The 16,174-nt window shown below is 38.8% G+C and overlaps 1 protein-coding gene across 1 annotated transcript; it reads left to right on the top strand.

Moving 5' to 3' along the window:
• Positions 1 to 7,359: 7,359 nt before the first annotated feature.
• rx2 (retinal homeobox gene 2) lies at positions 7,360 to 12,895 on the top strand. The gene is made up of 3 exons (XM_030774680.1): positions 7,360 to 7,648; positions 11,772 to 12,028; positions 12,446 to 12,895. Exons 1-3 carry the CDS (start codon positions 7,360 to 7,362, stop codon positions 12,893 to 12,895), a joined length of 996 nt encoding a protein of 331 aa, XP_030630540.1.
• The last annotated feature ends 3,279 nt before the right edge of the window (positions 12,896 to 16,174 follow it).

Here is a 16,174-nt window from a genome sequence, read left to right as displayed (position 1 = left end):
TGTTCAGTAACTGGGTTGAATTTGCAAGTACAAAGATCTTGTATTTTTTAAATTCACAGAACAGTGTTCTTGTACAAAGTTTGCTCAGATGGTGGTACATAAATCCAATATCAATAAACCCAAATTAAAACACACACACCCACCCACACACACACACACATGCACGCACGCGCACACACACACGCACTTAAGTCCCTGTTAAGGCAATTAACTGAACTAGTAACATAGCTAATTATGAAAGCTTCAGCCAAGTCACTTTGTGGTTAAATATGAAACTTAAAAGTTACAGTACTTATTGAATATGAAACCGATTGTGGGGCAGCTTTCATAATATTCCTAGTTTTTGATAGCTTGTTGTACTCGGAAACATTACTCAGATGAGTGATTGTTCAGGTAAGAGTTCATCTGAGGCATTCTCACAAAAGCACACAGGAGGAAGGGCTGGGTGAACTCAGCGAGAAGAAGTGAAGCTGTGTTTGGTGGTGGGGGCAGCAGGAAGGGTAAGGTGAGTTTGATTGACAAGCACCCAGACCTAGAGGAAGATTACACTACTCTCCAGATCATGTCAAAGACTTGGTAGGATTTGTCATCATTAACAGGCCTAAAATTACCACATAGTGAGCGGGGAACAAACACATCCACTGCAGAAAACACTGTGCCGTAAGTACGCTACAACATTTTTGGCAGTCAAAATCCCTGGTTCGCGACATCGATCAACAGATACATTTATAAAACTTCATCAGCGGTTGCTGTCCATAGTTTGTGATTAAAGTAAAATGAACAAACAGACAGACAGACAGACAGACAGACAACAAATTAAACATCACCAATACAACATCTAGAAGCAATATTTCCCTGCAATCACTGGAATTTTGAATTTTGGGCACAGCGAGTGATGCCTGATTTAAAGATGATTTTCTCTATGACAAGATTAATTGCTGTCTAAAGAGATGGCAAACAGCAAGTCATAAACAGTAACTACTGATTCAAGTACTGCCACTGAATTTAGTATCTAGTTCTGCAGGTTTATGAAAATAAGTTTTGGGTTAGGTTTAAATATATATGAAGGAGTGTTATACAAGTAATTTATATTTATATACCATGCATAACATTTCTGTGAAGCATTCCTCTTTCTAGGTCAGAGCAGAGGAATTCTCAAACTACTGCTGTGAAGTAATGCTCTACAACCAGATATCTTAAGCAAATCCAGCTTAAGACCTCAAACATACAATGAACCCAGGGTGCATGCACTGGGACTTCTCCTTCCAAACTTTAGAAACACTGTGGACCTTTAGAATTCTCATTCTCTCATTCTCTCTCTCTCTCTCTCTCTCTCTCTCTCTCTCTCTCTCTCTCTCCCTCTCTCCCCTCTCTTTCTCTCACTCTCTGTCTTTCTCTCTTTCTCTCTGTCTTTCTCTCTCTTTACCTGTCTACCTGATACACCCCCTTCATCATTCCTTCTATCTTCTTTCTCATTCCTTTTCTCTCTCTCTCTCTCTTTCATTCTGTCCCCTCTCCTTTCTTGTTCCATCCCTCTATCTCCTGGTAAGCTGACACAGCTCCTTCATGTGTTAGCTGCTTTGTCAGTAATAGGATCACAGGGGCTTAAATTGTCATCTGATAAAACTAAGCAGCTTGATAGCTACGCTGCTCCCCCTTAACCAATTTGTACTCAATTAGGATAATGAGGAAACAAGCAAAGAGGGACAGCCTTAACATATTAATGTGATACAATGATCATTACCCTCTACTTTGACGGCGGCTCTTGAACAGCTGAGGAACAATCAATTTGTTAGTCTCAAGTTGTTTCCAGAAATGAGCTGTAATTATTATTAGAGTGGTCTGATCCACGTTTAGTTAGAGTCTGGTCCGCTGAGGAAATGTTCCAGTCAATTACACCAAAAACCCATCACTGATTTTGTTATTCTCTGTTGTACATTTTTCTTAAAAGGTATTACCTTGTGTAGACACTGATAAATAACAAGATCAGCTAATGAAAACATGCATAAACAGATAGTGTCACTTTAAAGACTCATACTGAATGTGAAATGTACAGTAAATCTTTATGTTTTTATGAGTGTGTTGTTATAGCTCTACTTTTTGCAGCTGATGTAAAGTATTATTGTAATAAATATATAAGGCCATCACTTAGCCTGTCTGTTAAGTTTGGGTTATGGACACCAACAGTAGACAAAGAAGAAATAACACATTGCCATCTGAACAAAGATTCCGGTTTAGTTGCAGACCACCTCTTCCCATCAGCTTACTCAAAGTAATTCACCAACACCTTTAAGGATTTATTATAGGAGAACACTGAGAAGTTAGAGATAGAGATAGAATGCAGATCTCTTCGTGTGCATGCATACGTGTGCATTTATGTGTGCGTGTGTGAGTTTGTGTGAGAATGTTGTGTGTACAAGAACAGGATATGCTCAACCCAAACATTACTGAGCAGAAGAAAACACTAACATTTTATACATAAGAACAAATAAACAGTTTACTCCACCACTAAAGACACTCTTACCCTGTTCTCATTTTCTCTCTCTGTTCCCATTAACTCTAAAAATCAGACAGTTTCTTTGCATGGCTGTTTTTTTGTCTTAGGGTTGGGAAGGGACAAGGTCTCTTCCCAAGGATCCCACTGAAGAAGTCCATGACTACACCATGTGCAAGACACAACTGCATGAACAGAGTATGATATTATACCCAAGTATGAGACCATAGAGATTATATTAACAGCCGTTAAAATTTATGGCACACACCTGAATACTGAAATGTCACCTGTTTTGAGCTGCTGACTTTGAACAAACGTCTTCTATATGTTTACGCTATTGAAACCCACTTGATATGAAGTACCTACATGTTATATAAGGGCAACTCTTACTTTTCAGCCACTTGACATGGTTCTGACAATTCATACTGCCCAGGTTCAATACGATCCTGACATCAATGAATGTCAACATGACATCAGTCAATGTGACTTACACATTGGCTCTTTGTCAGAGAAAGGTCTCTAAATAATGTGGTTTCGGGTACCCTAAGGACAACTTATTACCATACTGTGTGTGTATCATCTCCTAGGAAGACTTACAGGCGTGTAGCTTTCCTAAGGCAATTACAACCAGCTCTTTTGGTGGTCACAATTGGAATCCACGAGGGTCCAAATGCTAACTACTAACACCTCTTTACCATCTTATGTTCAAGACTGAGTTCAGGCTGCAAAGAGGATTCATTTCTGCCGGTCTTGGAAGTCTTTTGGAGTTAAAGCTTCTGCTAATTGAGCACATGTAAATGATAAAATAAATGTGTTTCTAAGAGATGACCTGATTGACTCTCATTTACTAACACAGTTTTTAAGAAATACACTGTCGTGGCTGACACACCAACTGATATAAGGTAATAATATTTCTATGTTTATATATATATATATGGAAAAAAAAAACTTGTGTTTCTTTTGTGTATGCAGGTTACTGTAATTGTTGAAGCTGTTAAGGAGTAAGGACAAACCAAGCAGGTTTGTACATACTCCATTCCAAGCCATCCCATTTAGCAAGCCACAGCATACGGAAGCTTTCACTCCAGCAGATGGTTAGCTAGCTTTGTGCGCTAGAGTCAAGTCCAAGTCAATTATTTCTCTCTAACATTAGGGACAAATCCCACCCCTCAGCTATTCCTTTGCTCCATAAGTGGCTTTTCGGTCTGCTTTTTTCCTAGAAGTTTAGATATTCTATCATCCTCCTTCTTGGTCACTTCGACTTCTGCCAAAGCCGATCTGGCCATGCTGTGCCGTGAATAGATGTTGAGGACGCATTGACACACTCTCTCTCTGGCTCAGATCAAGACCACTGGGTCAGAAGTGAAAAGCCTGCTTCTTCACCACAAATAAAGTTCTGTTAGACACTAGGCTTTGAATCCACAGATGGGAATGTGTTCAGTTTGGACATTGCCATTGTCAGCATGCCTTACCTCTGGCAAAATAACATTATTTCCTCTAGAACCATGTCAAACACTACTGCTGTGATTTCAGCTGTGCCATCACACTGCATTAAATGTCTGTTGGGTTTCTTTCAATCATTGTTAGTGATACTGACAATTAGTGGGTTTCTTTATTTCACCGGCAAACTAGAAGTGTTAGACACAAGCTAATACACACACACACACACACACACACACACACACACACATATATATATATGTATGTATCTATGTATACATATTACTAATCTGAGAATAATTCAGTTAACATTCACTTAAACTTTTTTTTTTAATTTAGGTTTTTCTACATTCTCTTTCTAGTAGAAGCTCCTTCTAGTAGAACATTCTAAATGGGAGTCTGTGAGGCTTCTTAAACTTATCTTTAGATTTCATTAAGGTCAGAGGAAATCTCTGGAACAGGCTTTAGGCTCATTAAGGTGAGGGTTGATCTCTGTGACAGTTAGCCTCCCTGGCTTTAGCCTGTCCAGCTGGCAGTGAAGGGCCGGCTGTGGCTCAGGGAACTCAGGTCCTGTATCTGCAGCACAGTAGTGGTCCGTGCCTAAGTCTAAAGCTCTCTCACTTGTCCTACATGTCATCAACACAACGATAATAAGTTTATTAACCAGGGACAGTCAATTATTCTCAATTTCACCTCGTAAGGTCACCTGAGAATCTAATTAGCCAGGTGATGTCTATTGAGAATCTTTTTAAGGGGGTAAGGTCAATTTAAAGCCTGCTTATCTAGATAAGATCAAACGAACCTGTTTATTTTAGGTCGTGTCCATTAGGAATCTATCTGAACAAGTGAGGCAAGTAAACAACTCGAATCATGTAATACGAATTAATTCTTGAAGACCGTGACTGAGTATAACTTGCAGTACAGATAACAGGACATTAGCACTTGCTGCAGTCGACACAGAATTTGATGAGAGGCAGTGCGATGACTTTACTTTTCAGGAAAGCACAACATTCCTCCAGTGGAATCTGGTCCAGTGGCATCTTGGCAAAATATAACACATTACAGTTACAGGTGTCTAGTCTACTCCTTAACACTTTCTTAACACACATTTGCACAAAATGCAAACATTATTTTATTCTGTATTTTTAATTTCAATCGTGGATGCCACATTGTGTGAATGCACCATAATAACTGTACCCTGGCATTGCGCCACTGAAGTAGATTATAAAGGCCACAAGACTTGTGTGGCTAATGGCTGGCAATTATTTAGCACCGTCTGTGTGGTATTCAGTTCACATCATTACTGCTTCCCTAATGTGATCATATTCATCCAGCTGCATTTGCTTATATAATCCCATATAAGTGTTTAATCGTTTAATTGTTAATTGGACCATTTGTTGTTTAGAATCAAAGAGCAGATTAACATAGCCTTTTATATGCATAAAATATCAATATATTTACGTTACTAAATAAAGGATTTATTTCCAAGACTCCAGATTTTGGAATCTCAAAATCTTAGGATATTAGGAAAGTCGGGATAGGATGTAGCTGTTATGGTACATGAAATATGTAAACGTTTTATCTTATCTGGTTCCCAGCAGCACATTTATGGGACACTAAAGCCCTCAGTGACACTAAAAAAAAAAATCTTAGTACATTGTATGTTGTCTTTGTTAAGAAAGGGATTAAGGGACATTTTCAGCTGGACCCTATTATCATTTAAACAAAAGATTTCTGAAAGAAAGTTTTGTCAGGGCATCATTAGTCCAGACCTCCCTCTGTGGACCGTGCACGAGCCTCGTTTAGAGCAATTACTCGAGCAGAGAACAACTGTCAATCATTCTTAAAGGGGAAGGATTCCAATTAATAAACCTCTTAAGTCTTTTCCTTTTACCCCCATTCTCTTACACGGCGTGGTAGCCTGTACGCTGTCGAAATGGCTTCAGTCTGAAGATCAGGTCCTTTGGTCTTTTCTGGGATGCGATGTCTTTGAGTGTTTTGAATGTTTTGCTCAGTTTGATGACAGTTGCCATTTGATGGTAAGCAAGGACTGACAAAGCATATATTCAACCAGTTTACTCGCCCTTACCAAGGACCTTAACTTGTACAGTGTGGGGAAACAATGTGTGAGAGATTTTGAGTGCTGGTGGACCTTTGATTAAAAAGGTATGTAAAAAGTTTATTTCTTATTTTAAAACGTTGTTTTTGTTGTCATCTTCTACCTTCGAAATTTCTATTGATCAAAAGATTCATTTAGTTTGATTACGACACTCGTATAAAGGTGCAGGTCTTGACATTGTCAACACGTATTATTTACTTTGATCTTATTCTAATATAGTACTTTTGTGCAGTTCTGTGGTTCTAAAGACATCTCAAGACCTTATTCACTATCACTAATAAATACAACAGTAGTTTATTATTATTATTTATTCAAAAATAAATACAACATGATTCACGTATATTTAAATAAAATTCATATTTGTAATGTTCTGATGGAAATGATTGTATTTGTCCCTGAATATGTAATCTATGAGGTGTGAAGGGTGTAGAAGGAGCAAATAACATCTTGAGTTAATTTTGTCGGATTTATAATGCCACAAATCTAACAAAACTACATTCTCATTCTGATATGGCGGTCAGTGTTTTGCACACCATAAGCTGGATTCTAAACACGTAAAACAGTTCTTTAACTTTTTAACTGAAGAAGTTGTGAAGTTACAGGCCTGCTGATTTTCATTTAACTGGACAGGTTTGGAGAGGCATATGTGTACGTAGCATGTGTATGTAGCATGTATGTCTTTAGTGAGAAAAGTAACTGAAAATTACAGGCATGTAACTGAAAATATGTACAAAATTTAAATCTTCATCTCAAGTTTCCCTTTTGCCAAGTTAAAATGGATAATCAACATGAAAGTTAAAGAGCAATAACCTAGATTCAGCAATGCTAAAATTCAGATACAGAATCATAGTTTTACCTTGGTAAGTTATATTTAAAGTAATCATGTCCAATCAAGCCTCATCAGACTTGTCTCATCAGAAAGCATGAGACACAAAAGCATGTACAGGATTTTAGGAGTGACAATACCCCACCCAAAAGACAGGGCAATAGTTTGGACTTTTTGGTTTAGCATGTATATTCATCTCAGTCAGTTTGTATGAGTGTGACTAAACCACACAGATAAAATGAACGTTGTAAACTTTTACTCAGCTGTTTCCTCAATTCATATAAAGTAGTTGAGGACAGTCGTTGGTATTAATTACTGGTGTCTTGGACTAACAACTCTATCTTTCTCATTAGAGAGCACTCTTACATTGATCTTGGAGAGGCGCCTCTTTAAGCCACTGCCTGGCATAAAGTTCACTCTTGGTCACTTCCCACTGACCTATCCTTCCTTGACGAGGAATCGTGCCCCAGAAGGGTACGAATGCATCTGGCACTGGAGAACATGAACATGGTAGACGACGGCTGCCTATCAGACAACTACCATGACCAAGGGAAAGGAGGGGGTTCAACAATGGGCAGCCGTGTCCACAGCATTGATGTCATCCTGGGTTTCAGCAAGGACCAGGACCCCTTACTGAATCCAGCTGGGCCTGTTGGTTCTCATAAAATGGATGGAGAGGATCTGAGGGAGCAGAGCAAGCAAGAGACATCTAACACCTACGCCCACCTGCCTAGTCTCTCTACCAGCTCTCAACAATCAGGATATCATGGTGAGTCCTTTACATTTTTATAGTAAAGAGTGGTCATCTTCGTCTCATATTTGTTTTAATATAAAACTAGCGCTCCAGTTACTAATCAAGAATGTGATGACAATCAGCTAATATGAGTCAGGTGTGCTACAGCTTGATTATGGCAAAATATGACATGGTTGAAGGTATATCTGTAAAGGATTGGGGAAAAATGAAACAAATTCTACAATACTGATAAGCTCTGACACACAGTCTGTGTGACAAAATGTAATAGGCTCCATAAGCCTACATAAGCCTGTATGTTTTGTCATGAAGGATGCCAAAGAGAGTAAAACTTTTGTAGACTCAACAAATCTAAAACATAAAATATGTACTTTCAAAATGATTTTACTATTATACATTATAATGCAGGTAACAGAAACATTTTCCATGATATAAACTACCAGTTAGTTTATATATTCACAGACATGCTTAGGAAAGTTCAACAACAGCTTTCAGGACACCTGTTGCTTATTATTTATGCATGAGAAATTTGACTTTGAATTACAAAGCACAGAATTTATTACATAAACTATATAGCAATTCATTAATAAGCCATGAATGATTAATGTCAGAACATTAAATCATAATGAATTGATATTGATGTAATTGCCTTAATGCATTTGCCATTTAATTTACAGTAACCTGGCCAAATGTCAACAACTATTGGAAGTAATGATCCTAAAATCATAGATTAAGCCCTTACATTTAACTGAATGTCCAGTTAGTCTGGTCTGGGTATTGTATCAGGCGCTGATTGCTGACTTCATTGAATTATAAACATTATAGAGGTTCAGTGTACCTTTGGAAATGTCACTATCAATGGATGCTTTGTACTATCACGAGTGTAAAACATTCAACCTGACCTCGCGTGTGGAGATCAAAAAGTATTGCGGGCAAGAAAAGACAAAACATCAGAATAGGTCAAGTTATATGTCAAGCTTCTCTATATATCTCTCAGTTTATTATATTTCTTATATAAGTAGTCGATTATTCTTAGAAACTACCATAAGTATTATTCATTGATGTCTTCCATGTTTGTCAGCTCTAGAAATGTAGTTTATTTATTTGATCTGATTAGTTTTAATCAAAATCAGGCAACTCATTTGATGTAACGGGCAATGAAAGTATGAAAGAGTTTAATAATGAATTCTCAAGATCCACTCAATATGCATATTTTCACTCTACATGTTACAGGGCAGACATGTCATACACTGCTTTATGACTATAAGAGTAACTGTGCTTGAAATGCAGACAGTCTAAAGACATGCTAAAAATTCAGTTATCATTTTCAAAAATCTACTAGGATAATGAGAGCCGTTGAGCTCTTGTTATTACTCAGTAGCGCGAAACACTGAAAACAGATGACGGGCACTTTGTTAAAACAGAACTGGACTTCAAGGACTCAGCTGCAGCCCTCTGCCAGAGCAATCATAACGTCACAAAACATAATCTTTCAAAAAAATTGATCAAGAAACATGTATGTGGTTTTAGGAGTGCTGTCTTGGGAAACAGTTGATGTGGATCAGAATAAGTAATAACGTTAATAAAGAGTTGGATGTGTTTTACCTCAAAGAAACAATAACTTTAAACCAATGTTATGTTCAGAAATAACACTCTTTTGACTTTTTTCCTTTCTGGGAATCTTTGGAGGCTGTCCTGGTATTTTCCCGATTATTTTCCTTTGAGAAACTAAGGTGTAAACTGTAGCACCTCTAGTGTCAAAGAAAAATATGTTAACATAAGAAGTTCTCAGGCTTTATCAATATAGATTGCTGTCAAAACACATCGTGCACTGCTGGACTGTAGACAAACGGGATTTCTCTTCTTGAACGTTGAATCAGTGGAACGAAAAATGTATGGGCTACACTGTTCAAATTGAGGTTTTTGTTAAGAACAAAACACACGAAGTCTTGCTTATCAGTTACATTTGTACTGTAGAAATAAGAAATTGACATGTGCCGTTTCACGTTTTAAGTAGCCTACGTATACATTTGGGAATACAAATCATACAAACAGTAATTCGCTCATAAGCCTAAAAGTACTTTGTAAAACGATTAAAAATACCATCATAAAGTCATCTATAACAACCACATTTGGCACATAGACAGACATACGACAAATTTGAACATGATTTCAACTTTAAATAGAGAGGCTTCCAGTATTCTGCAGGAGGGCTGAAGATGAACTACTTATGTTTTGGTTTGTTTTGGTATGGTTTTTCCCCATATTCAGACCGTTCTCTTCTGGTATTTATCGACCTCGCTTCACATTGTCATTTGTTTTTAATCAGTTGACATTTCTGCGTAACTGTTTCAGTATCTATAAGAAACAATTACATGTTGACTGCATGCTAATATTTCGTAAAATGTTTGACGCTAATGGAGTTAGAAATCCTTCCCCTAACTTAAATTCGCTGAAACGTAATCTCAGCTCAATCAGCAGTTACATGGCAGGGATATTGGTCTAGATAAACCACGGGAGTTAATTAATGTTACGGTTGTAACATTTTCATGTTTGGTGCAGAACGTAGGCTATGTATTTTTTTTTAACCATTCAGCACGCACACGTCACAGTTTCAGTATGGGAAGAAGCTGTTAACTGATAAAAACGTACCTGCAAATTAATGAGCTTGCATAGAGTCCGAACGCACCAAATATTCGCAAGAGTAAAAAGAGATGGTGTTTAAATCTCCTCTTACGTACACGATTAAGTGAAAGAGCATGGCCTCAGCTTTGACTGCCGAGCTGTGCGTAGTGTATATGGTAATATGTAATGGAGTGGGGGAAACGTGAAACAGAAATAGGAGACGTTGCCAAATTCATAAACTTTATACAGATAATTAAACAATAACGACGCTGTTGTGACACTTGTCTTGATGTTTGTAGCATATTCATTAGTGGGGTCGCTACAATTTGTTTCCATCACGTCCCACGGTGTAAAAGATGACTGAAACAAGCAGATATTTGCAGGGATCTGCACTATAAGTTTTTCTGTTCTCACACTCCTTGATAACAATTACAGAGCCACACCAGTTGATCCTATTGAGCCAATATATTATAACACCTTTGTTCATGTTTGCATTAAAGAGGGACCAAATTGCTTTTACACATTTACCACTTTGCACTTTTAAGTGTCCAAAAAAGAGCTGATTATTAAAACTCTTTTTTAAGTCTTCACTTAGAAAGTCTGTTCAAATTGGATGTTTAGGGATCATGGACAAATCCCCCACCCCCATCCTTAACATCTCAATTCAGTATTACTATTTTGAATATATTTGAACGTGCCGGAAATCGACCTGATTCGTGGGGACTCTCAGCAGACTTGTATGGCCTTGCATTATTACACGAGAGCAGTGATCTGATGATAATCTCACCTAACTTAATTAGATTCATTTGGGATCAGCTCCAACTACAATGTAAGGCTGGCATTGCTCTTTATCTTTTTCTCTGAAACGCAAATCTCTCTCGCTCTCTCTCTCTCTCTCTCTCTCTCTCTCTCTCTCTCTCTCTCTATGAGTTGTCTCTCAGTAGAAGCAGGGAAGCTCTGTGAGGCTCTTAGGGGCTGGATTAGCATACCGGGCACATGAGGTCCCGCAGGTTTAAGGCCGCATCTGCTTGCCAGGTCTGGGATTACTCAAGGAAATACATGCTGGGAAACATGCACTGCTACTCAACAGGAACTTGTTTTACATGCTGTGAATTAATAAATTCTAATTGAGAAAGTGTGTCATGCTTATTTATAAACATACTGTATTTAATACAATTGTTCAGGATTAGAAGTGGCTTTGCTTTATTGCCATGAGTGAATTTATGAAGAAAACTCTACAAAAATAATTGTATCAAGTAAATTTCCTTACCTATATTTTAACAATTTATTTAGCTTACTCATTGTTACGCAGTATACTGTAACTCACTGGGCACTTCAATATATGAAAACTCAACACTACAATATGTAATAATCACATCAGTATGTATTGCCTAGCAAAGCAAAGGAGTAAACATGCAGACCACAGGACCAAAGATCTTCTCAATGTCAAACTCTTCCACATCACTGAGGCGGCTAAGCTAAAACTCAGTTTTCATGGCTAATATCCTTTATGCAGATACTGGACTGTTCTCCAGCGATAAGTGTGATGGGGATTTAGGAGAACTGCAGAGAGGCAGTGTGGAGAGCGACAGTCGATCTCCAGATCCTCCAGAGGAAGACCAGCCAAAAAAGAAACATCGGCGTAACCGCACAACCTTCACCACCTATCAGCTCCATGAGCTGGAGCGCGCCTTTGAGAAATCTCACTACCCTGATGTGTATAGCCGAGAGGAGCTTGCTATGAAGGTCAACCTTCCTGAGGTCAGAGTACAGGTATGTGAGGTTCAAAGCTGAAAGTAAAAGCCCTCCTCCAATACACCTTCCCTGCATCTCACCCTGTCTTCCCTGGTGTTCCCCTTATTTCACTGTTTCTTTTCACATATAGATTTAGGGCAGTTATCTGAGAAGGGATATTTTGGCTCTCTGTAATGGCATTAGGTTGAAGGCTTGCAAATGAACCTGTTAGTGGCGTTCGTTTGCAAAGGCGAGGTGTTAATAAATAGGATGTTATACAATGTGCATAAGTGACTTTGGATGCTCTGTCGAACTCTCAGTGAAGGCCTAATTGGAGTCACTAATCCAGGGGCACTTGAGATTAATGGACCATCTCGTACACACAACACCAGACCCTTTTGACCCGTTGTTAGCGTGTTTACATTAAACCACAATGATGCTGATTTTTTCTCCAAGGTATGGTTCCAGAACCGACGTGCAAAATGGCGTCGGCAGGAAAAGATGGACACAAGCAGTATGAAACTGCACGACTCACCGATGCTGTCCTTTAATAGACCACCCATGCCATCTAACGTGGGCCCAATGACCAACTCCCTCCCTCTGGACCCCTGGCTGTCATCACCCCTCACTAGTGCCACGCCCATGCACAGTATTCCAGGGTTGATGGGCCCGGGTCAAAGCCTACAGCCTGCCTATCCAAGTCATCCCGGTTTCCTCAACTCTTCCCCAGGAATGGTGCAGGGAATGCAGCCGATGCCACCTCCTCCATACCAGTGTCCACCCTCTTTCAATGATAAGTACCCATTGGAGGATGTTGACCAACGCAGCTCCAGTATCGCAGCACTAAGAATGAAGGCTAAGGAGCACATTCAGTCCATGGACAAAACCTGGCAACCCATGTCATGAAACCCCACATGGCTCTGAACTCTGCATGTGGGAGTCTTTTTTTTAGAATACCACTGTGATCAGGATCATCATAGATATGCTATTCTGGGTTTGTTTATCTTTTTTTGATGTAAGAGTTTCCCTGCTGCGACTGCAGTATTATGTATGAGAATTAAGAAGCCGTTCCGATTGTCTGCTCATCCGTCTACTGGAAGTGGACCTATATGTTACTGAAACTGATAAAGGCGTGTTGATTTTCCATGTGTAATTGGTTTAGTGGCAATGTGGGCAAGCAACAGGATCTCCTGACAACAAGCATGATCAAGCTGTTTGTCTTTACACGGGTGAGGTCATGCCAGCACAATACTGGACAATATCCGAATCACATTAGAGATGATGTTACATAAATTCCCGAAGGTAAAAATAATCACATCAGTGTTGGATTATCTCTCATTTGAGGAAATAAGGTGTCGTGTGAGATGCTTTTTGCAAGAGGTCTATGATTCGTCAGTAATGCTCTACACTGCTTATAGACCTTCGAGCGTTTGATTTTGTGATTTTGGCAGCCATTCTGTTGGTAGGATTACAGCCATGATGTTATTTAGCTTCTTAAGGTTTTCAAAGTTAGCATGTGCCACGCTCCTGTTTCCTTTCTGGTAAAGGCCATTTGAGAAACCAGGTGTCAGGGGTTGTCATGATGACTCGTTTAGGCACTCAGGAGAGGCTCTTCACACCTCATTAACTACGTTCAGAGAGGTTAATACTTGTCACAGACTCTTCAACACATGCTCCAATATGGCCCGGTCCTCTGTGTGTACACACAAAGGTGTGTCAACATTGCTCTTACACAGACTCATAAACACATTAGGCAACATTTGGGAAGTGTTGATCTCAAAAAGCATTCTTTGACAAAAGAGTTTTTTTAATACAATTAATAAACAAACCATCTGTCAAGCCTCTATCCTAACATGCTTCACTCCTGTCCACTTTCTACGTTGGTACTCCATGCAAACGTTGGGATAGATCTGAATAATGCTATACATGCATTTTGATATACAACTTGCTTCATTCAGAAATCATTGTACAGTGTTTAAGGCAAATGAAGACCGCAACCTATCCAAGTCTTTTAATTAATTTAATGGTGATACATTTACCTTATAAACCAGTTGTTCCACCGACACCAGCACTTGTTGCTAAGGATGAGGTCATGAACGCATCGTGCAGCTGTCACAGCCAGTGTGTGTAGAGACGCGGAAGGAGAGTGGGCCTGTGTGACATCCCCACTCTGTCCGCTCATTATTGATCGCTCCTCTGTGTAGAATTCTTACAGCAGAACAGGCCGAGTCTGGATAAATAGACATCACCATCAGAGATTGTGTGTGCTTCAGTTGTTATCCTGAATTAACCGCTGCTTCAGGAACGCTGCAGTCGGCTGCTTAAAGAACTTTTTTTTTTTTTACTTCACACGATTACAAATGTGGATTTCATGGTTGCTTTACTTTGGTATCCTCAGTTGATGATAAGAGCAAGTGATGCTGAACTCATTTAAGTGGTTAGTTGTGGATTATCCTAATGACTGCTCAAGGAGAGGAGATAGTGAAAAATTATGATTAACAAGAGGAAGACAATGAAATTGTGTAAACAACCAGCAACGTGGAATCTAATCAAATGCATGTATATTTTTTACTTCAAACTATGGTGATTACATTAAAAAAAAACTTTAAGCTTGAAATAAACTTTTTGTTAATGCAATGAATGTAATTCACTTTTACATTTTGTGTAGCTGTCTTCAAAGTGAATTGAAATATTTTTATGGAATCCTTTTATCTGAGGTTTTATTACTCATGGTGATCTGAGAAGCCAAAGACGTTTAGATTTTTATAAAACTGATCTTCTGAAAGGTTGTGAAAATTAGTGAGCTCAGTGAATTTTGTGTGATCTAAAGCATTTTTTTTTGTTTATATTGTAATTTTCTTATGCAGTCTTTGTTATCTAATTGTACATTACCGTTGTATTTGTTTTAGACAGATGTTGAGTGTCGAAAGTTTTGCACTAACAATTGCAATAAAATAACAATAGATGATTTAATTCATGATTGACTCCCAAATGTGCAGTGCTAAACAACTGTTGTTAGAGTATCAGTGCTCTCATTATGCCACATTACCATGCATTTATGCTGTAAAACCACAGAACATTTCAAAGATCTATTGAAAACAAACACAAAAAAAAATTCAAAACTTGCTGGTTATTAGAGCCACAGCACAATGGCCTATGTTGGGCTGAGAGAAGCATGACCTGTCCCCTCCCCTCTCCTCTGCACCCCTCTGTTTTCTTTTTCTCTTTCCTCTATGTTGGCTGCCTGGTGGACTTGAGCCAGCCCGTTAGGAAGATGAGCCTCCACTCCATCAGCCAACCCCAGGGGACAGGGGGAGAGAGGGGCTCTTACCTCTAAGGCCTAGTCCTTAATTACCCCCATGGCCTGGTTTCTACGTCTCCATATTAGATGTTTTCCTACAAGTCAGTAACAAAAGCATAAATTTAGTACCTTAGACTGGCTGGTAGAGAAAATGTTGGATTTATAAGTTTCAATCATAGTAGACTGAACAATAGAGTTGAGTTCATAATTGGTGTCCAAATACCTGTTTTTTTCAACAGAGACCTGTTTTCCCTGTCTTACTTCACTGTACCCAACATAAAGGGTCTTAAACAAGATTTACAGCAAAAAAAAAAAAAAAAAAACAAAACAAACAAAACAAAACAACTTGGTGGATTTCGCTTTCGAAAATTGGTTTATGGTCCTCGTAGTTTGAGGACCAGAGTTGCTCATCTGGCCCATGACCACATATTGTAGGAACAATAAGTGCTCGTTAGTGGGGGCAGTGTCCATGTGATACACAGTTTGCATGCATAGCGTGACCATGTTTGTGTGAGTCATGAGGCATGAGCAGTTCGGATCTTGAGCAGAATACTGATTAGTGACCATATGGGCTTGAGCAGCACATTCTGACCATCAGCAGTCACTATGTATGTACATGTTGATTACAGAATGATCAAAGAGTCTCCCTAACCCCTTACATGTTTTTCATGTGTTTGTCCTCTCCTCAGAACTATTATTTATGACTTTGTAAATCAAGAAATAAATACTCAGTTAATGTCTGGGGAAATGTCTGGGGAAACACTTACCTAATGCACTGAAAAGACTGTAGTTTCATATAGTCAATTTCCATTACAGAGTTTGAGGACATTTTCACACTTGGTGGCGTTTAATTTGTTTGTTGAAGTTTAAATCAGAGTTCAACC

The sequence above is a fragment of the Chanos chanos genome, chromosome 5, assembly GCF_902362185.1.
Source record: "Chanos chanos chromosome 5, fChaCha1.1, whole genome shotgun sequence".
NCBI classification, from domain to species: domain Eukaryota; kingdom Metazoa; phylum Chordata; class Actinopteri; order Gonorynchiformes; family Chanidae; genus Chanos; species Chanos chanos.
The sequence above is the reverse complement of the archived record's forward strand: the minus strand, read 5'-3'. Positions and strand labels throughout refer to the sequence as shown.

Excerpts from the sequence above, each read along its gene's own strand:
- rx2 (XM_030774680.1), top strand. The coding sequence starts at position 7,360 with ATGCATCTGGCACTGGAGAACATGAACATGGTAGACGACGGCTGCCTA. Across the intron at positions 7,649-11,771 it reads TCAACAATCAGGATATCATG|ATACTGGACTGTTCTCCAGC; the intron begins GTGAGTCCTTTA and ends TCCTTTATGCAG. Across the intron at positions 12,029-12,445 it reads TTCCTGAGGTCAGAGTACAG|GTATGGTTCCAGAACCGACG; the intron begins GTATGTGAGGTT and ends TTTTTCTCCAAG.